The sequence below is a fragment of the Eulemur rufifrons genome, chromosome 17 (genome assembly GCF_041146395.1).
Source record: "Eulemur rufifrons isolate Redbay chromosome 17, OSU_ERuf_1, whole genome shotgun sequence".
NCBI lineage: Eukaryota > Metazoa > Chordata > Mammalia > Primates > Lemuridae > Eulemur > Eulemur rufifrons.
In genome coordinates this window covers 65,509,159-65,530,063 of record NC_090999.1, presented here as the reverse complement: position 1 = coordinate 65,530,063, position 20,905 = coordinate 65,509,159, and the positions used below count along the sequence as shown (strand labels likewise).

The following is a 20,905-nucleotide window of genomic DNA, read 5'->3' as shown; positions in this document are numbered from 1 at the left end:
CAAAAATTGCTCCAAAAAAAAATTTGAAAGATAATCACAAGCCAAATCAGGCGTTTGAAAGAATGAGGATGTACCTTCACAATAAAAATAAAAAAAGAAGTGTCAAAGTGAAATGTTGGAGATATCAGTTGTCAAACTTAATACTTAAGGAAATCAGACATTTCATATTTAATAGCCTAATAACCTCATTAAGTACAGTTGTTGCTACTTTTTAAGCTCAATTTGTGTTGGATAAAAACCTTTCAGGTTGGTAGTAGAAAAACTTTCATTGAGTGAAAGTGTACAAAATGAATGTTCCTGTTTTAAAAAATCAGTTGAGATTGAGGACAAAAATGGGAGGAGAGGTATAATAGGATTTCATAGAAGAATATTAAAGATACTTGGGCCAGGTGCGGTGGTCAACATGCTTAAGTCCAGCACTTTGGGAGGCTGAGGTGGAAGGATTGCTTAAGGCCAGGAGTTTGAGACCAGCCTGGGCAACAGAGTGAGACCCTGTCTCTACAAAAATAAAAAAAATTAGCTGGGCATGGTGTTACATGCCTGTAGTCCCAGCTACTTGGGAGGCTGAGGCAGGAGGATTGCTTGATCCCAGGAGTTTGAGGTTACAGTGAGCTGTGAGCCACTGTATTCCAGCCTAGGTGACAGAACAAGACCCCATCTCTTAAAAAAAAAAAAAAAAAAAAAAGACATTTGCAAGACAGCTAGATCTTTTTTGAAGTGTTAGAAATGCTTGGAATTGAGAGAAGTATCCAAAATAAAGGAATATGGGGTTACATGGAATCACTTTGGGTAGTAATTTTTTATTCTGTGAAAGAAAATGGGTTTGAGTGGTCCCTAGTAGATGATTAGATCTCAGTAAAGGTTTGTGAAGGTTTGTGAACCTCTCCTTTTTGCCTTAAAAAAAAAAAACGAGGAAGTAGTAGTTTTCATGGCTAGAAAGGGGCAATTGTCATTTTAAAAATTAACCTCCTGAAACTTATATACACACACATATATGTGTGTATGCATGTGTATGTATTCATATACATGTGCAACCATATATGTATACACGCATATATAAATACATGCTGGGTGAAGAGAGAACGCCTCAGTGCTAGCCTGTTATACTAGTGTTGCATCAAATGAAGAAGGAATAGAAAGAAGAACAGAGGATTCTACTGCAGCATGAGAAATTGTATTAATAATTACACATGGAGATGTACAGACATGGAATGATACTGAGTATTAGAATTGGTTACCAAGAGAAAATGGAGTTTGTTTCTTCAACTTTAAAATACAGTGGTCTTTAAAAATAACCTGCTTAGAATTTTTAATGGCTCCCTATTTGCTGTGGTATTTAAGTCCAGATTAGTCTGTCTGACTTTCAAGATCTGTAATCTGAGGCTCTGCCCAACCTAATTTTCTTACCTACCCAACCTAATTTTTGTTCTTTAATAAATCCCTTCTGATTCTTTCAGCCTGTTTTTTTTTTTTTTTACATTTTCCTATGCTTGACACACTCCTTCCTGTCGCTCTCACTTTGCTAGTGCAATTGCCTCTGACTAATTTTCCTTCTTCTCTCTTGTCTTCATCTAGTAGCTGTTAATTATATCACACCACACCTTTTCTTCTCTGAATTCCTCTTGTACTTTCATTCATTGTCCTTAGTTTAGCATTTGATTCTCTAATGACTTACATGTCTTAGGTCTTTCTCTTCATTTAGATTACGTTCTTTAGAATAGGGACCTTTTTTTCTGTTTTATGTCATGTGCAGTGAGGAGCTTGAGAGCTGCATGTAGTTTTAGTGCTGATTGGTTCTACCTTGTTTGTAATGTGCCCACTTAAATGTCCAGTGGTAGAAGAGATGGTGCTCTTTCTTCTGGAATGGTTGGTATCTTCTGTTTGTTCTTAATTTGGTCTTACCTTGAAACTGTTTTTGTTTGTTCTTTTTTAACTTAGAAAACTTTTGACTTTTTACTGGAGTGTCTCTTATTTTTTATTTAAATTTTTTTTGTTTTTGTTTTTTTCTCTAGAGTGTGTGTCTTCACCTCTTTTTGTTGATCTAGATGGGTTGTCATCGTCATTGATGTTCTCTTCTTTTTAGTCTGCAGGTTTTTTTTTTACTGATGGTAACTGATTTGAGAAAATTTAATGTGAAATTAGCATTGAAATTTGTTACCTACTCCAATTAGGATTTGTAGACTGCAAAAAATCCTTCTGAAGTTTTCACCTATAAATTTATATCAAGATAATTTCAGGTAAGGTAGTAGTTTCAAAAATAAGAGCATATGAAATATATTGCTTTAAATTATATAATTATCGTAACTAGGCAAAAGAGTTATTTTTCTGACTATTTGGGGAATCTGGTTCTAGCTGTAGATAAATTGATTTTATGCTATCTTGACTTTTAGATTATTTTGAATGCCAAATTTTTTAAGTCAAAAGGATTATTTTTTTAATCTCTAGTTTCACAAACTTCTTTGGCCTTGTACTTCTGTGTCAGGCTTTTTTGGGGGTATAAAGGACTGTCAGTATACTATGTTAATGATCCATCTTTTTAGTTCATTTTGCTGCCTTGAACATCTGTAGTGTGTAACTATTTAATATTTACCTAGCTTTGTTTTACTTCCTAATGAGATTAGAGTAAATGGAGATGGCAGAAAATACAAATTTTTCTTTCAGCATTGAATTGTGATTGAATTTGATTTGTTTACTAGTAAATCACAATAAGTTACAAAATCTTAAATATGCTAATTTATTTAAAATTAAATTAATATATCTTAAGATTAAATGAAATTAAATGAAAATATCTTTTTATGGCTGAAATTAGTGTACAATTCTTTTGTATATGCATTGCTTCCATTCAGATTTAAACATTGCATTTATTTCTCTTCAGAGAAAGTATAGCTAACAATTTTATAATAATCCTTTACTGTGAAGAAAGTTACTATCCTGATTTATATTTTATAGAAGCTAGCGTTAAAACAGAATGCTTTCTTATACTCCATCCCATCATAGTTACTGAAATTATTTGTGTTAGTGTTTTACTCTGTGACTTGGGGTTATTCTACTGGATCTTGCTTAGTATAGAATTGAATTGAGATTGGTATATGTTTTGGGTCCTGGTCCATAACATCATCTGTGTTTTAGCCAAATATATGGAGAGTGAGTGTAATTCAAATACAACTCAGTTTCAATACATATTTACTGATCATCTATAATTTGTCAGGTACTGGGTCTTGGGGATGAGTTAGTGGGAAGAAAACCGCCAAAATCCTTGCCTACATGGAATCTACATTCTGGTGGGGTTGGGACACAGATGATAAGTAAGATAAATAAGTAGAATATATAGTATCCTAGAAGTGATAAGTGCTTTGAAGAAAAATAAAGCAAGGGAAGAGTTCAGGGAATATTAGGTATTTGGGAGTAGGGGGATGGAAAGATTAAAAGGGACATTTGGGTAAAAATCTGAAGAGGTAAGGGAATAAGCTGTATGTATTCTAGGGGGAAGACTGTTCCAAATAGAATGAATCTTTCCCTTTTCAGATTTCTTTTTCAGATGGTTAAGTTTATTGGAACCATTACAGCTAGGTAGGTACTATTGTACGTTCACCCAAGCTTTGTACCCTAACAGAATGTCCAGCAAGGAAGTGAAGACTGCTCTAAAAAGTGCTAGAGATGCAATCAGAAACAAAGAATACAAAGAAGCTTTGAAACATTGTAAGGTAACCAATATTTTTTCTTCCACAATAAAAGTATGTTATCCATTTATAAACATTATTGATTTGTAATATGAGAGTTATTTACTTTCCAAATACAACAAAAGTGCTAAGGCCATTTAGTAGAACCATTAGAGTGATTGAACTAATTAATAACCCCCAATTAGTAGGATAAACTACTACTGCCATACTTAATTTTGTCTTTCTCTGTATTGATAATTTACCAAAGCCAAGTTTTTAAAACATGAATATACCATAGGTGTCTTTTGATGGTTGTATAATGGAATGCTACTATATCTTAAAGTTTTCATTCTTTAATGGTATGTTGACATTCTAATTCTATTTGGTTTGTGGATGGGAAAATCAAGATTCTAAAGCTCCTTTGTATTATGATGGGAATGTTTCCATTCAGAGGAAGAAATTGAATGCACAGGAGAGACAGAGGGTAGTGGTAGAAGTGAAGTCATCCGTCGGTAAGAGATGAGGAGACCCAGAGCTCTAACTCTTCTTTAGTCTTAGCAGGAGAGAAGATGGGTGCAGATCCATAGTGTCAGGTTTGTAGATTTGGTGGTAGGAAGGTAAGAGCATTCTTCTCCAGTGGCTTCTATTTTCTTGGTGAAGTATAAGCTAAGACTGGGAGAGGACTTGTATAGGAGGTTAGAGACAAAAGAAGATATGAAATAGTTGTTTATTGAAAACAAACTTACTGGTAAGGATTGGAAAGATTGACAGGACTGGTGATTACCCATTTAAAGTTTCAGGTTATTAAAATGAAATCAGTGAACTCAGTTGTAGTCTTCTCCCTTCATATTCACTTCTTAGATTTGGAGATGGGCATGAAGAGATTCAACTATGGATGATGAGAAATATGAGAGGAAAGAGGCAAAGGAGTTGAGGATGTGATGACAAGGGAGTGATGATAGTGATGGGTTAGTCATGGAGTCTAAGCTGGGTAAGAAGGGATGAGAAATGGGCTGGTAGGTAGTGGGAAAAGAGGGTGGCATCAAAAATTAGAGATATCAGAGTTTAAAGAATTGTTACCTGGGACTGCTGTAGTAATTGAACTTGGAGAATCGGAGAGGAGCAGAATCATAGCTTGTTGGAAATTGAGATTTTGGATGGCTGAGTAGTGTGAAGGTTAAGTAACTGAGAGGCCATAGTGTTCAATGGGCTATCAACGTGAATGTTAGAACAAATACAGTTATCAAGATGGAGAAGGATACAAAATTTTCATTGAAGGAAAGGGATATTGCTAAGAGTTTGGTAGATGGTAGCAAGAAGGAGGATATTTTTGGTATTATAGTTGGATGGCTTGAGCTTCAATGATAGTGGTGTTTTTCAAGGAGAGAGGGTCAGAAGAGGAATGTAGGTGACAGAGTGAGCCAGGAGAACACCTTTCTCACTTCCTGGTCCTGTGGTATGTGGGATACAAGAGAAAAGAAGTCAGCTGCAGCATGTAAGATCTGTAGGGGAATTAGCCAAGTTTTACTTGAGGCAGAACTTGATGCAGTTAAAAGAAAGGTTGAAAATATGAAATCTTAGCTGATTCAGATTGGAAGGCCCGGGACACAATGAAGAATTTAGGAGAATGGTAGAGAGGGAATTGGGCAAGATTGGGGTATATACACCGCAATATGAGGATGAGATTCTAGGGGTAAAGGATGCCCCTTTGATGTTTAGGTTTCTAGGGGTGACTGAGCCCAGCAGGCTTGTGAGACCAAGATAGTACTAATCCTGATATAGAAGAAGCTGGGCAGTCTGCTCATACAGGGGGCAGTTTGGGGTCAGATGGCAAGAAAAGGAGACTTATTTAACTAACGTGCATCTGAGTCTGTTTCTATTATTATATACAGCAGCACCATAGCCATCTTCTTTCTGTAGGTTTTCTGTAAAATTCAGATATAAATTCCACCAATTGGCTCCAAGTTTATACTGGAGAGACCAATTATAAAACACAAATGGAGAACTAATCAGTTACAAATGCCTGATTACTTTAGTAATTCAGAATTTTGATTGAGAGTTAATTAATTTTTTAATAAAGAAACGTTGCATCTTAGTGTATTTGCTGTGGTTTTGTCAGATCATTACTTTGTCTACCTGTGGGGCTTTATAACTTGGTATGAGCATCCCCTCAGGGAGGCCTTATCTGGTTTGTGCAGAGTTAGGTACTTTTTTCTCTGTATTCTCTCAGAACCTCATACCAGCTTTCACCACATTGTTGTAACTATTTCCTTAAAAATCTGTTTCAGATTCTGAAAACCTGATCATCAGGCAGATAGATACTCAGTACTTACTGATTGTTGGTTGATATGGCATTTATCATTTGTTCAGCAATTATGTGCCAGCCATTGTAGTTGGTATTGGGAATATAAGCATTAATAAGGCCTCAGTGTTTAGAGCTTAACTTTGGTAGTTACCTCATTGTTGTGTTATTGAAACCGCAAGGATTTGGTCTAGGTCCATTGATCATTGCACAAAGATCCAATTATTGAGACAATGAGGATGGCCAAGGAAGAAAGGAATCTTTTATTATGACAGATGTCTTGCTAGGAGAATGGGAGAAGCTGCCTTAAATCTGTCTCTCAGACTAACAAAGATCATGGGCTTTTAAAGGAGGGGGCCACGTGCCTTAGGGCAGATTGTGATGTAACTAACAAGGGGTTACATGCATGGGGGCAGGTTGTGGGGGGATTGTGAATCTTGGAAACAGGAAACCTACCCAGGGGCCTTCAGAATCTCAGCTCCTTTTTCTTGCAGAAAATCCACCATTTCTGGGAAACAACTCAAAATGTCAAGTAGTTAAGGGAGAGGATTATTAAAAATATATATAGGGGTTATTGAAATTTGTTCATAGATCTGGTTACAGTTGTGGTTTAGGAGGCAGCATTATTGAGTTTGCTGAAGTCAAAATGTAGAGACGAATCTCTAAGTTTAACATTTTATTTGGGGAAGCAAGAACTGCAATTTGGGGAATACACATAGCCTGGGTAGTTTTTTGTGTGTCTGTAAGAACAAAGAGAATGTTAGGAGTTTTGTATTAGAAGGAGAAATGTTATGTATTGTTTTGAAAGAACAAATCTAGCTTGATACTAGAGAAGCTTTTGGAAGCTGGCAAGCTCTGATTAGTGAGTGATGTCAGTAGGTAAAACCAGTCTTAGCTGCAGGTCATTTCAGCAGCTACTAGGTAAAACTGGTCTTAGGGTTACAGCAGACTGTCTCAGCAGCTGGGCTTGTGGAAAATTTAATTCTTGGAGAGCAGGTGCTATGTGCCTTGAGTACTTTTTCCTCCTGGCGCTTCTACTCTTGATTTAGTTGGATGTGATAAGAATGATCAATTTGTTTTTTTTTGTTTTTTTTTTGAGACAGAGTCTCACTCTGTTGCCCAGGCTAGAGTGAGTGCCGTGGCGTCAGCCTAGCTCACAGCAACCTCAAACTCCTGGGCTCAAGCGATCCTCCTGTCTCAGCCTCCCGAGTAGCTGGGACTACAGGCATGCACCACCATGCCCGGCTAATTTTTTCTATATATATATATTTTTTTAGCTGTCCATATAATTTCTTTCTATTTTTAGTAGAGATGGGGTCTCGCTCTTGCTCAGGCTGGTCTCGAACTCCTGAGCTCAAACGATCCGCCCACCTCGGCCTCCCAGAGTGCTAGGATTACAGGCGTGAGCCACCGCGCCCGGCCAAGAATGATCAATTTGTATAATCAATGTTCCCAGATAGACTAGAACTTTTGTTGTATTTTGGTGACAGATTGCTAGAAGTGTTATGTGGATGCACATAAGCCTAGTAATCTGACTGGTTCAACTCCTGGAAATGTTCTTATTTTCTCTAGAATATGTACAACCTTATTAAGAGGCAGATTTCATTTTAGCTACTGGTTATGTTTTTCTTTCCATAGAACATACTTGCTTTCTGTTTCAAGCTATTTTATTTTACTTCAGTAAGTAACTATTATTTCTGAAAGCAGTATCTCTACATACAATTTTTATTCCAATTGACAAGTGTTGTTTAAACATTCATCACCACTATTTATTTTGAACATATTTGATATAGTCACATTAAAGTGAATCTACTTTCCTAACCTATAATTTCAGTGAAAAATCCATCTGTCTTATATGGGGAAACTATCATGGTAGAGGAAAATAAGAGAGTTGGATGAAGTGAAATGAGATGGAGAACAATTTTGTGAGTTATGATCAATAGCATCGGTGGAGGCAGGCAGAATGGTCTTTTTATACCCAGTGTTCACAAGGAGCCAGGAGAGGAAGTTGGTGAAGGTGTCAGGATTATTTGGGTAGCTTTTTAAAAGTATACTTCATATTTCAAACCGCTTACAATCACTGATACTGTCCAACCCCCTTTTTCTCTGAGGAAACTGAAACCAGAGAAGTTAAGTGGTATTCTGAAGGCCACTCAGTTAGTGGTAGATACAGGTTTCCTGACTCGTAGACTGTCTTTTTGTTATTGTTTGTTCATTTACTTCCAAAATTTAACTACTTACTCCTTTAATTTTTTTAACAGACAGTGTTAAAACAAGAGAAAAATAACTATAATGCCTGGGTTTTTATTGGTGTTGCCGCAGCTGAGCTAGAACAACCTGACCAGGCCCAGGGTGCCTATAAGAAAGCTGCTGAACTAGAGCCAGACCAATTACTAGCTTGGCAGGTATGTAGAAAATTTTTTTCCTTTTATTATGGGAAAAGTTTTTTTTTTGTTTGTTTTTCAAAATACAGGTAAGAGCATTAAAATATGCATTTAAACCTGCATTTGCCCCATGTAAGAAAAAAATTAAATTTATTGGTCTTCTAAATGTAAAAATTAGTTTTAAAAAAAAGTGGTGCCAAGGATGTGGTTTACTACTGTTTAACATGCTAACTAATGGATTATTTCTAAATAGGAGGACTCAAATTGAAATAATTATATGAACATCCAGCTTAATTATGTATGCATATAAAGATTTATCAAGAATATTCTTTATGCTTACATGAGGAAATGTATATTAATATGTTTTCTAAAAGTAAAATAATATAAAAGTGTTCTGTTTTCTATCTTTGAGTACAAGTTAAATTCTTTTTTCTTACTTAATGGTCTTAATGTTTTTTAGTTGGATTCTCCAACTTTTTTATATTTAATAACTTTAATATAAAGTTATTTCATATCTCAATCACATCTTTGAAACTGATTAATAGAAGGTAGTAGGCTCTGGAGAGTGTGAACCTGTTTGTCTCGGGTTCACATGAATAAGCACTTGAGTGAGGATATCTGGTAACACACCTAGAGAAATGGCAGCTTTTATAATAAACTGATTGTTTTATGATATCTGATCTTTATTTGAAGCAAAAGTGATAATTTTCACAGACTATTTGGATTATTTTTGTCTGACAGTATCATAAAAGTAGTGTCATATAGAATAGGTCTTAAAATTCAATCTTCTCCCCACACCCACACTATGGTAAATGGTAGAAATAATGGATATGCTAACTAGCTCTACAGTGGTGGTCATTTCACAATGTATACATATATCAAAACATCAAGATATATACCTTAAATATGTACAATTTTATATGTCAATGGCACTTCAATAAAGTTGTTTAAAAAACATGCTGAAATTTTAAAAAAGAAGTGTCACATGGTAATGTCTTAGAGGGTAGGATTGTAGAATAACCACTAAAAATGTTTTTTTATTGTGAAGCACTTCAGCTATATTTTCAAAAGTAAAGAGAATGGCGTAATGAACCCCTTTCTGCCCGTCACCCAGATTCAACAAACATCCACTTTACCTATTCCTTCCTACCCCCAATTGGAGGCCAGTCCCAGACATATCATTCCATCTGTAAACTATAGTAATCTTTTATCAGAAATAATCTGAATAGATTATTACATTATTTAGCAAAATAAATGAATGTGGAAACATCCAGTGTTTTGGAAGAATAATCATTATTACATCCACTTTTAGGGGTTAGCAAGCTTGTATGAGAAATGCAATCACATAAATGCTAAGGATGACTTACCTGGTGTGTACCAAAAGCTTCTGGATCTTTATGAAAGGTAATGAATTTATGGTGAAAGACCAGTTTCTTTGAAAACTTGAATTAGAATAAACTGATTAAAAATCATATGGAAATACTCCAAACATCTACTGGGAATTGGGAAGCATTTGTCTTTCAAATGTTTGTGACAGAATCTCTCAACTGTGATTGAAATAGAATCAAAACACTACAAGTAAGAGGATGGACTAATTTTGGAACTTTTATATTATTTTCGGTCAATATAATGGAAGATAATATTTCTTAAACTTTTTTTTTACAAGGAGCTCATTTTACATACTTTTTACTATAATATTAAACAAGATATGATACGTTCTAATTTAAAATGGTACCTGACAATATTATTTGGATATTTAAATTTTAGTGTTTTAAGTCCTTAGTTGTTTTCATTAATCAGATTCAAAATCCTTTTTTTTTCTAAGTGTTGACAAACAGAAGTGGTGTGATGTCTGTAAGAAACTTGTGGATCTGTATTACCAAGAAAAGAAACACCTAGAGGTTGGTGAATGATTTTCTGGGGTCCTAGACTTCTTTTAATCAAGCCATTATTAGAAGAAAAACTTTATTTAGCTTAACAGAAAAGCAAAAATTAATATGTAGTATGATATTGAAAGAATTTAAGAGATAATACAAATTACAGAGCTTTGGAAACAATACATTGGAATTCAAATTTAAGGTATCATAACTTCAAAACCAGGGTATAAAAAAGGAAAAGTGTCATCTGCAGAACTTAGTAGCCCATTTGTGGTGTCTCCATAGCTGATGGTACAAGTTATGGGAATTGGGGCATGTTATCATCATTCTTGTAAATACTCTGGTATCTCAGTCATACTTCTAATATAAGGGCTGTGTGGATTTGCCTAATCAACTTATTTTTGTGGAGTTTATAATAGATGAGGTTCTATGCTTTTGTAATTTTTGTGTATTAACAGATAAAAAAAATTTGTAAATTTTACATTTTTATTGGCATTTTTAACATTTAAAGTAAAATAATCATTTTAAATCTCCTTTTCAAATAGGTGGCTCGAACATGGCACAAATTGATAAAGACACGGCAGGAAGAAGGTGCAGACAACCAAGAGCTTCATCAACTATGGAAGAAATTGACTCAGTTGCTGGCTGAGAGTACTGAGGATCAGAATAATGAAACTCAGCAATTGGTATTGACTCATTTATTCCTCAAGTTTGTTCATGAAAATTGATCATTTAATTGAATTTAGAAATTAGAAACATAATGAAATAATATAGAAGAGTACTGTATATCAGATTAGGTATTTTATAAATGTACAATTTTAAACTGATAGAGGCTCTTCCTAATTAAGTCAGAATTACTGGTCTGCAGTCTTATACAAAGTCTAGATGGAGTGGAATTGGTAGTCAAGGTATCAGAATTTCATTCCCTGTAATCATAAGAATCCACGATAAAGGAGTAGTTCAATCACTGTATAAAAGAAACTGTGAAAACCATGTTTCACAAAACTACTATAATTTCTAAAAAGTTATAGTTTAAAAGTGTTTTTTTACACTTATGATCTACGAATAATGAATAACTTTGAGGTTTAACAATTCCACTAGAATATTTATACCTAGAATATATTCCTTTTAGATGAGCAGATTTTTGGGTAATTGGAAATCATTTTAAAAGACAGTAAGAAAACTGATTTTGAACCATAATTGGAAAATGTCTCCATTATTCTTTTTTTAATTGATAAGTGTAAAAGTCAGCTTAAGTTCTTATGATAGTAAATAGCTACCCAATGAACACTAAATTGAATGGAATTTTTAAACCTAAACAATTATAGGTTCCATGTAGGATGGGAAGTTCATTTTTTTGTTTGTTCATTTGTTCACTCATTAATTTGTTCTTTTATTCAGAAAATATTTATTGAGAACCTATTACAGGCAGTGTCCTAAGAGCTGGGGATAAAAATGTGAGAATAAGATTTCTATTTGTGTGATAACGTGGTTTATCTGTTCATAGATTCAGTTGTAGAAAAAATTGAACAGTGACAAAATTAGGTAGCTTATATCATTATAATATAGCTTTATTATTTTCCATAAAATAGTATAGATTATCAGAGTATCTAACACATACCAAAATGAATAAAATGCCTTTTTGGATTGTCTATACTACACTTATCCATGAAAGAGAATTACTTACGATTTTAAGAATTGATTTCTGGCCGGGCGCGGTGGCTCACGCCTGTAATCCTAGCACTCTGGGAGGCCAAGGTGAGCGGATCGTTTGAGCTCAGGAGTTCGAGACCAGCCTGAGCAATGAGCGAGACCCCACCTCTACTAAAAAATAGAAAGAAATTATATGGACAGCTAAAAATATATATAGAAAAAATTAGCCGGGCATGGTGGCGCATGCCTGTAATCCCAGCTACTCGGGAGGCTGAGACAGGAGGATCGCTTGAGCTCAGGAGTTTGAGGTTGCTGTGAGCTAGGCTGACGCCACAGCACTCACTCTAGCCTGGGCAACAGAGTGAGACTCTGTCTCAAAAAAAAAAAAAAAAAAAAAGAATTGATTTCTAACTGTTAAGAATAGGATAAAAAAGCTTTTGGGGGGTTTATTATCACCTTGAATACTGAGTTTTCAGAAAAGATGTGTCGTCTGTTTTTCATTTGGAATAATTTTATTACTATTTTAAAAAAACCTGTTATGTTAGACTATTTGAAACTAAGTTTCCTTCTTTGAAATATCGTTAAGTTTATCAGAGCAGTAAAATTTTACTTATTTATGTAGACTTTATAGCATACTTTCCAAAGAAAATTTGAGGTATTATGGATTTTTGTTAAGTCATGAATATTCATTTTAAAAACGTAGAACATGTAACCAAATGAATGGTATGAAGTACTTAAAAGTGCTTGCCCTGGATTCTACTATTGTTGTTCTTGTTCAAGAAATACTTAGAAGGCCTCTTTTGGAATTTCCTTCAAAGTCAGTTAATACTACATAAAAGAAGTGATTTCATTATAGTTCCATCAGATCTGTTTTTCTTTTACCAAAAGTATAACTCAGTTTCATGAAAATTTTTTTTGAAGGTTAAGATTTACTACCATTGAAGATGTTTCAAAGCATATGCTAGTGATCTCAGAAATGTTTTAAAAATGATGTGAGCAATACCATCTATACTAGCATTTAAGACTATACTCTGTTTGACTACTTTGTAGGCAACAGCAAGCACTTAGAAGAATGTTTTGTTAAATTAATGTTGTTAAATTTATATTGTCACTTACTAGTTCAGTGCAGTGTAATGGCCAGTTGGAGTACAATGTACTCTAAAATTTACATATACATTTTTTTCCTCATTGAAATTGTCAGGGTCTAGTTAAAGGTACAGTTTGTATAAGGATGTATACGTTCAACCATTTATCACATTGGTCATTTGAGTATACTACAGATGATAGCTTTTTTGTTCATTTCAGCTTTTAACTGCTTTTGAGAATGCACTGGACTTATCAGATAAGATTCCTAGTGAAGATCACCAAGTACTTTATAGGCATTTCATTCAGTGTTTATCCAAAGTAAGTTGATTTTTTAAATCTCTAATATGACTGTTATATATTTCTCATTGGGAAAGTGCTCACAAATACATTGTACTATGACTGGAATTTAGTTTATTTTGCTTTTATATTTTCAAGTTTCCTCATGAGACTGCTAGGTTGAAGAAGGCCTGTGAAGGAATGATAAACATCTATCCCACTGTACAGTATCCATTAGAAGTGCTTTGTTTGCATTTAATTGAATCAGGTAATTTCTTATTTATCATATTGTGTGTCCTAGAGGCACGTGATTGTGTGGGAGTGATGCTGCTATCTATCAGAAAGTGATTTAATGCCTACCATGTGTAAAGTATTGTTTCAGTATTTCTGGACATAAAAGGAAGTACAATATGTAATCTTTGTGTACATGAAAAAGCTAATAGATGTAGGGAAGTACAGTGATAGGAATTATGAGTTATTGAATTCATTGTTGATCAGTGAAGTCTTTTTGATGGTGGAAATTGATGGGGGGCTCTTAAAATTTCATAGATATTAGATAAACAGGAGGAGGTGAAAGGTGATGGCATGAGCAAAAATGTGGAGCTAGATGCATTCTTTAGGGATAGTAAAATAGGTTTGTTTGCTATAGTGGAAGGAATAACTAAGGTATATTTTAACTAAACAGGTTAGACTGTATTACATGGGGCCACAAATATTATGAGAAGGATTTTAGGAAAGTTTAACTTTCTCAGTCATAGTGTCACAAGTACATTGTTATGAATACTGTAATAATACAAAGTAATGAAGTTTGTGAATGACTGTTTTTAATGAAATAGAACATCTTCATGTTGGAGAGTATGTTGCTGTGTATACTTCATGTTACTGCATCTTCATGTAGTTTCTTTGGGGGAGGAGAGAAATGATGACAACTAGCTTTCTAGGAGTTGGCAAACCTGTAGCTATGGATGTCTTGTGTCCAAGTCTGGTATTCAGACAGTTTACAAGAGGCTGGCCATATTGGTTTTTCTCACCAGCTTCTGTCCTTTTGTCAGCGTCTGTGCTAAATAGATTGCTTTTTAAATAATTTGAATCTCACTCCTGCCGATGCCTATATTCACTTGAGGTGAACAAGTTCATAGAAATCAGTCACTGAAATAGAAATAATAGTACATATGCTATTGTGGTAGTGATTGTAAATTATTGCAGAGCTTCACTAATCCATTTAATTTTTTTTTTCAGTTGGTTGCTAAATGAGCATATACTTGGGAATGTTTTGTATGTGAATGACCCTGACATGTGTCATAGTAGAAAAATGGTTGAAAACTACTGCTAGAGATAATTGAGGGAAAATTCCTGGTGGAAAATGACTATTTTACCTATTTTGATTCTTTCCACTTTAGCTATTCTTTATAAGTTCTACCTGTACTTTTTTTTTGCGGGGGGGCGGGGGGGGGGGCGGTATCTGAATAAAAACAAAAATGCTGTTGCCTTCAGTCCTGGATTTTTTTGGTGACATGTAAGCAGATTCTCTTTTTCTTACATTAACTGAGTGAAAGATAGACTTACTGGAGCACTTTTCACTACCAGGAGAAAAGAAAACATAAAAAGTATCATAGTGAATGGATTTAGGAAGTATAAAGTCTTAAATTAACATGGTGTGCAGCATAGATTGTATGGAAGATAGGCTAGATTGAGTGGACTAAGTGATGATAGGAATGAATGAACTAGGAGTATGATACTGGTGATAGAAAGGAACAGATGAATGAAAAGAATAAAAGTGACTTCTTAGAGGTAAAGGGAGGGAAAAATCCATTTTAACTTTCAGCTCTCCTTACAAGTTGGCCCAGTAAGGCATGATGGTTTGTATGAAAGGTAAGTTGTTAAGAGGAGATGTTAATGGGCAGTCAAGGGGAAATGCCCATGGTGGTTTGCAGATGAGAGATTGATGCTAAGGGTAGACATATTGTTTGGAAGTCATTTGCATGTAGGTGAAAGTGGAGTGGAGTAGATGACATCAGAGGAGGAGTGAAGGGGAAAAGACTGAGAAATGTACTTTGGGCAATGCTGGCTGGTTTGAAGGGAAAGGGAGGGAGAAGAGGAAGAGAGGAAGTGGAGGACATAGAAGGGGAGAGGTCAGAGAGGAAGGTGGGGGACTCTGACAGGAAGCAACACAAAACACAGTGAAAGAACATTTCAGAAAGATTATTATGGTCTGTCTTGACAGATAAGCAACTGATTTTATGATTAGGAGGCCTTTATTAAGGCAATCTTTTTTAATCAAAGTGATTGGATTGAACTTGGATTACAATGTTAGGGTAAGAATGGGTAGAAGTGGTTAGTAGGTATAAAAAGAAAAGCAATCCAGGGACTTGACTAACTGCATTAATGGGAGAGGAGGAGAAAGTGAAGCATGTGAAGGAATAATAAGCTTTTAGAGGGGGAAGAGAAGAATTGCAGTAGTGTTGCCTGGCAAGAGCATTCCAAGAAGAAAGGACTAGTTTAGGCCAAGGAGGATGAGGTACACTAAGAGACTTTCAGCACAAGGAGCATACTTAAGAAGGTTTTTTTGCGTCTTTTTTTCTCTGGTAGTAAGTTTAATTCCAAAATCACCCAGTTTCTTCACATTTTAGCACAAAACTCAATGTGCTCCAAAGATAAATGGGCTAATTTTTGTTATTGTATGGCCTCTGATACCCATCCCTCCGTCTCTTTTTCTGCTGTTATTATACAATTCTGTTGAGAAATTAATGTCTGGTGTTCAGTCTTTTCTGTCTAGTTCTGTTCAACTATTAATGGTTTGTGCCTCAGTGTTGGCCTGCTCACATGCCAGATGGCACAAGTGAATACTTTGGAATTTCTTTTTAAGGACTGATGGAATGCTTTCTCAATAAGCATAAATATCCCTGTAATGTGGATTTGTTAAGTAAAAATGGATCTTATATTCCAAAAAGCCTACAAAATAATAGAAAAATAGGATAAACAGATAGTTTGCACATAAATTCTGTAGTCGACAGTGCTCTCATAAGAGATAGTGAAGGGATTATATTGATTGATTAGAAATTATGTTGGGTTAAATGAAAAAAATCATTTTTGAAGAGACTTTGGAGATGGTTATTGTGCAGAATTGAAAGAAAGGGAGGTCTGTGTCATGCAAAAAGGAGTCAATAGGTAAATATTTACACAAATGGTAAAACTAAGGAAGCATTCTTACCCCTCTGAATTGTTGGTTGTAAGAAGTTGCAGAATTGAGTAGTTCAGGTTTAGGTACATTCCAAAGTAAAATTATTCTGGGGGTGGAAGTTTAGTAGTTAATGCAGAATACTTTTTTCTTTGCTCCTCTAAACCAAATTTTCTGTGTATTAAGAACTTCTGAAAGATCTGTAAGGTTTCTAAAGTCTGACCCTCCCTCCCCCAAAGTTCTTCAATATCTGCAAAATTTGCAACTTTACAGCAGTTAATCACTGGGTTCTCTCCCACTGACGACAAATATATTTCAGTCTCCTTTGTCCTGCTTTTCCTGTTGAGACATGAAGATTGGTTTTCAGTATGACTCAGTTTTTAAAGCTTCACATAACAAATAATGGCTTTCACAGTTGTCATCTGTTGAAATGTTTTTTTCATGCTAAATGACCTTTTTGAATTATTTTGTTTTGTTGTTGAAATGGGGGAGGATAAGAAAGGTTGGTTCTTCAAATTCAAGCAGAAACAGCTTCTTTAAGATTTTGTGCTCTAGAACTATTAGAAAATCCAGGTGAAAATAAAGACATAAATGCCATCAAATTGTATATTTTTTTCCTCCCAACTATGTTTATTTAAAAGAAAAATTCTATAGTATTTATCATTTTCTTTAGGATGTCAGGGATGAATTAATTATTTAAAAAAAAACAAAAAAACCTTACCTTTTTTTGTAGTAAACTTTAAGGAACAATTCCATTGTTATTACTTAGCATCCAACCTGGACCTCCTCAGAATATTCTTTACCCTTGGAGTTTTGGCATTCATCAGCCCCAAATCTAGCTTTACTTTTTGAGAAATAAAAATAATACTGTCAAGCTCTTTTAAAGTCATTAAATCTGGAACCCTAGAATCCTTTAAATGTTAAAAAGAGCAAGTAAGTTAAATAAAAACAATGAACTCTATTTCCTCTCTGCTTTTATCCTCCACTGAAGTATTTAGTATTCTCCATAAGAATTAGTATGGAGAAGAGGATTGGCAGTTGAATACTTCTTGTCTCTTTACACAGGGATCTTAGTGTTGTTATCACTGTTGCTAGTTTTCAGGAACACTATAGAAAATTCTTCTAAGCAACACTTGGTCATATGTAGAGAATGTTACCCAGGGCTAAAAATGAACACAGTCTTCCCAAATCTAATTTCATTTTTATAATTGTGCTCACAGGCTTTAGCAAAGGGAATATGTTAGGAAGGTTTACCTTGCTTTAAAAGTTGTTTGTGTTTATCTCAGGCTTTTGGAAATTGTTTTCATGCACCTACCCACACTTTGCTTACCTGTGTGGAGTTTTAGAGACCCTGCATATGAATGATCACTGGAGAGATGAGATGCATGATTGACTTCTCTCTTCATCCCAGATGTGTTTTCTGTAACAAGGGCAGTTTATGTAGCTAAGATAGTCTGTCATGAATTATTTTTCCATGGAAGAAGAGAATTTTGACTCAGATGGGTAGAGATTGAAGGCAAAATTCTAATAGCTATTTTTTTTTTCTTTTTTAAGATGGTAAAGATTTTAAATTTTTTATAGTAATTCTAAGCCATTGCCCATTAACAGACTAAAGGCCTTTTTGAACATAAATTCATGATGGTATTTTTAAAGGATCATCATCATATTTAATGAACACCTAACATATATAAGATACCATGCTAATCTCTACTTTCCAGAAGTTACTAATTAGCTACAGAGGCAACAAGGGCAGGGTATATATAGAGGAATAATAAAGGTGGTATATAGTATTAGCAAATACTGTAGACCTTTGGTTCTTAAAATGTGATTTCTGGACCAGTAGTATAAGCATCACCTGAAAACTTGTTAGAAATGCAAATTCTCAGGTCTAACATCACACCTACAGCGTCAGTAACTTTAGGGGTAGGGCTCAGCATGTGTTTCAACAGTTCGTCCAGGTGATTCTGATGCCTAATGAAGACAATGTCTAGTTTAAACAATAGTGGATAGAAAGGGAAAAAGCCACTGGTTTGCTTGGGAGGAAAGAAGATGTATGAAACTAGGCACATCTGTTCTTGGAATTCATGTTTATGGAAGCAATAGTGAGAACATATTGACAGAAGGAAATTCATGCCTGGAAGCATAATATTAATAGTAGCAGGCTTGTGTCTTTTTTATTGGCTTACTAATCAAAATAGTATTTCTTTCAAGTTGTTTTTATATCTTACCAAATAGTACTGAAGTTTTAATTCTTTAGCCATTATGATTTTTTTTATTTTTTTGGTGCTATTTTTAGATTTCTAAAGCAGAATATGACATATTACTTATGGATTATACATTGATTTGCATCTGGTTTTGAAAGATTTGAAATATGTAAATTAACGATATGCAAGTAATTTACTTTTGACATCTATGACTGAGACAGTGGTTCCACGTGTGGTTTCGGGGTATATGTTCTATATAGATATTAAAACATCAGGTTTTTTATTCAGATAAGTTATTCCGCACATTTATTGCTTCAAGTTGTAGTCAGTCTTAATTACTTTTAAAGAATTTTCCTGTGTGATTAGACAATTTATTAAATTGGTAAATGCTATTCACAGTTTATTCAAAAAACAGAAATCACATTTTTAATTTGTTTTTATGCTTTTCTGGGAATGGAAATCATAACATTGAGGTTGGAGAAAATAGAAATAGAACAAAATATATAATGTTTTCTAAACTAAATTATTTTACCAAAATAAATTTGAAAATAAATGTAGGCATTGGGATTATTTCATAAGCTTAACTGTTAACTTATATAGAAAAAGATAGTTCTAGAAAAACATGGAAATGTGCTACTGAGCCTGTAAACGTAAGAAGACTGTGACTAAGTGTTTGTACGGAGTCCCAATGAATAGATCTTCCAGCATTCAGTGATCCTAGGATACTGGAAGAGTCCACTGGATCTGGCTGCCATGTTCAGGGTTGTCTAGGGAGAGAAATTGATGAAGATACTCATTTTTGCAGGGCTTCCTTCAGTTAACAACCAAAAACTGTTACTGCTGAATAGGAAAGAGAGACCTGGCAAGCAGTAGGCTAGTAGCAGTAGGTTTCTTGTTTAAAACCCTTGAGTATAACTTCAGATTCAGTGTCTGGACAAAGTGGTTTCTGTTTCCAATATTTAAGAAGATGGAAGTGCATAATTTTTTAATGTTAACATTTTCTGCATTTGCTGGGCCATTCAAGTTTTGAATTCCTGGAATCAGTATGTAGTGAAGGGTGTATAAGATAGCTTTTGAGATTTAAGTGTGTAGGTTCTGGCACTTAGAAGCTTGGTATATATGTGCTAATAATGTTTTCTCTTAATTCCAGGAAGTCTTACTGATGAGGGACAGCAATTTTGTTGTAGACTAGTAGAAATGGATCCAAAAAGCGGTCCAGGCCTCATTGGCTTAGGCGTTAAAGCATTACAAGACAAAAAGTATGAAGATGCTGTTAGGAACCTAACAGAAGGTAAATGTACAGTGGATAGCAGGTAACATAAGTTGTAATTGTTACTCAGTCAGTAGGCATTTGTCTTTGAGCCTTTCCTTGAGGAACGTATATCTATGATGGAAGGGAAAAAACATACCTACGTACCCTGGAGTCTTCCTAGGTTTGTATTCCAACTCTGTCATTCACTAGTTGAAACTTTCTATGTCTCAGTGTTTACATTTGTTAAATGGGGAGATATATATACACATATATATAAATATATATAGAAGTCTTGAGATGGCTTTAACTTAGTCTTATCAGGAAGAACCTACATTCAAGTTGAGATCTGAATGACAAATACAAGCCAGGCAGATGGAAGAAGGGGATGGGAGGAGCACTTTAGGCCTAGAGATGAATCTGTGAAATAGCCTGAGGTAAGAGGAAAACTGTTATTCAGGGAACTGTAGGTAGTTCACTAAGATTTGAAAATGAAGTATATATACAGGAAGGGGCAAAAAGTGAGGTAGAGGGGTCTTGCAAACATTGTTAAGGAGTTTGCACATTATACTGAGGACAGTGGGGAGTCAGTGAAAGGTTTTAATGAGAGGAATTTTATAATCTGATTTGTATTTTTAGAAATATTCTGGCTACAGTGTAGAGAATGCATTGTAATAGATGGCAAGCACTTACACTTATCTGGGGTAAAGGTGGCGGCGCTCTGAACTGAAGTGATAGAGGTGGAGGAAAACATGTAGAGAAATAGATGGGGGGAATCAGTGTAACTTTGTGACTTATAAAATATGAGAGATGAGGAAGAGGGGTAGAGTCTGATTTGAAGAGTAGATGATGGTGCCATTTATTTCAGTAGTCACGGAGACCTTGTTTTTTTTTTTTTTTGATCATTTTTATGCTTTCAGGGTTAAAGGAAAGCCCCCTGTGCACAACTGGATGGTATCATCTGGCAGAAGCCCAAGTCAAAATGCATAGACCTAAAGAAGCTGTTTTTTCATGCAGTCAAGGTATTTTTGACATCT

At 34.8% G+C, this 20,905-nt stretch overlaps 1 protein-coding gene across 2 annotated transcripts in view; it reads left to right on the top strand.

Annotated features, from left to right (window-relative positions):
* Positions 1–2,128: 2,128 nt before the first annotated feature.
* Positions 2,129–20,905, top strand: part of SKIC3 (SKI3 subunit of superkiller complex) — a 73,512-nt gene continuing 54,735 nt past the window's right edge. Inside the window, exons 1-10 of one of the 2 annotated variants that reach the window (XM_069491896.1) lie at positions 2,129–2,237; positions 3,614–3,704; positions 8,223–8,366; positions 9,658–9,749; positions 10,171–10,246; positions 10,768–10,908; positions 13,181–13,279; positions 13,397–13,505; positions 19,770–19,910; positions 20,789–20,890. In XM_069491896.1, the coding sequence (XP_069347997.1) occupies positions 3,615–3,704; positions 8,223–8,366; positions 9,658–9,749; positions 10,171–10,246; positions 10,768–10,908; positions 13,181–13,279; positions 13,397–13,505; positions 19,770–19,910; positions 20,789–20,890 (994 nt within the window). In that variant the 5' untranslated portion in view covers positions 2,129–2,237; position 3,614. Of the gene's footprint in view, positions 2,238–3,579; positions 3,705–8,222; positions 8,367–9,657; positions 9,750–10,170; positions 10,247–10,767; positions 10,909–13,180; positions 13,280–13,396; positions 13,506–19,769; positions 19,911–20,788; positions 20,891–20,905 lie in introns of those variants that run through there. The other variant, XM_069491897.1, reaches the window with a different exon arrangement.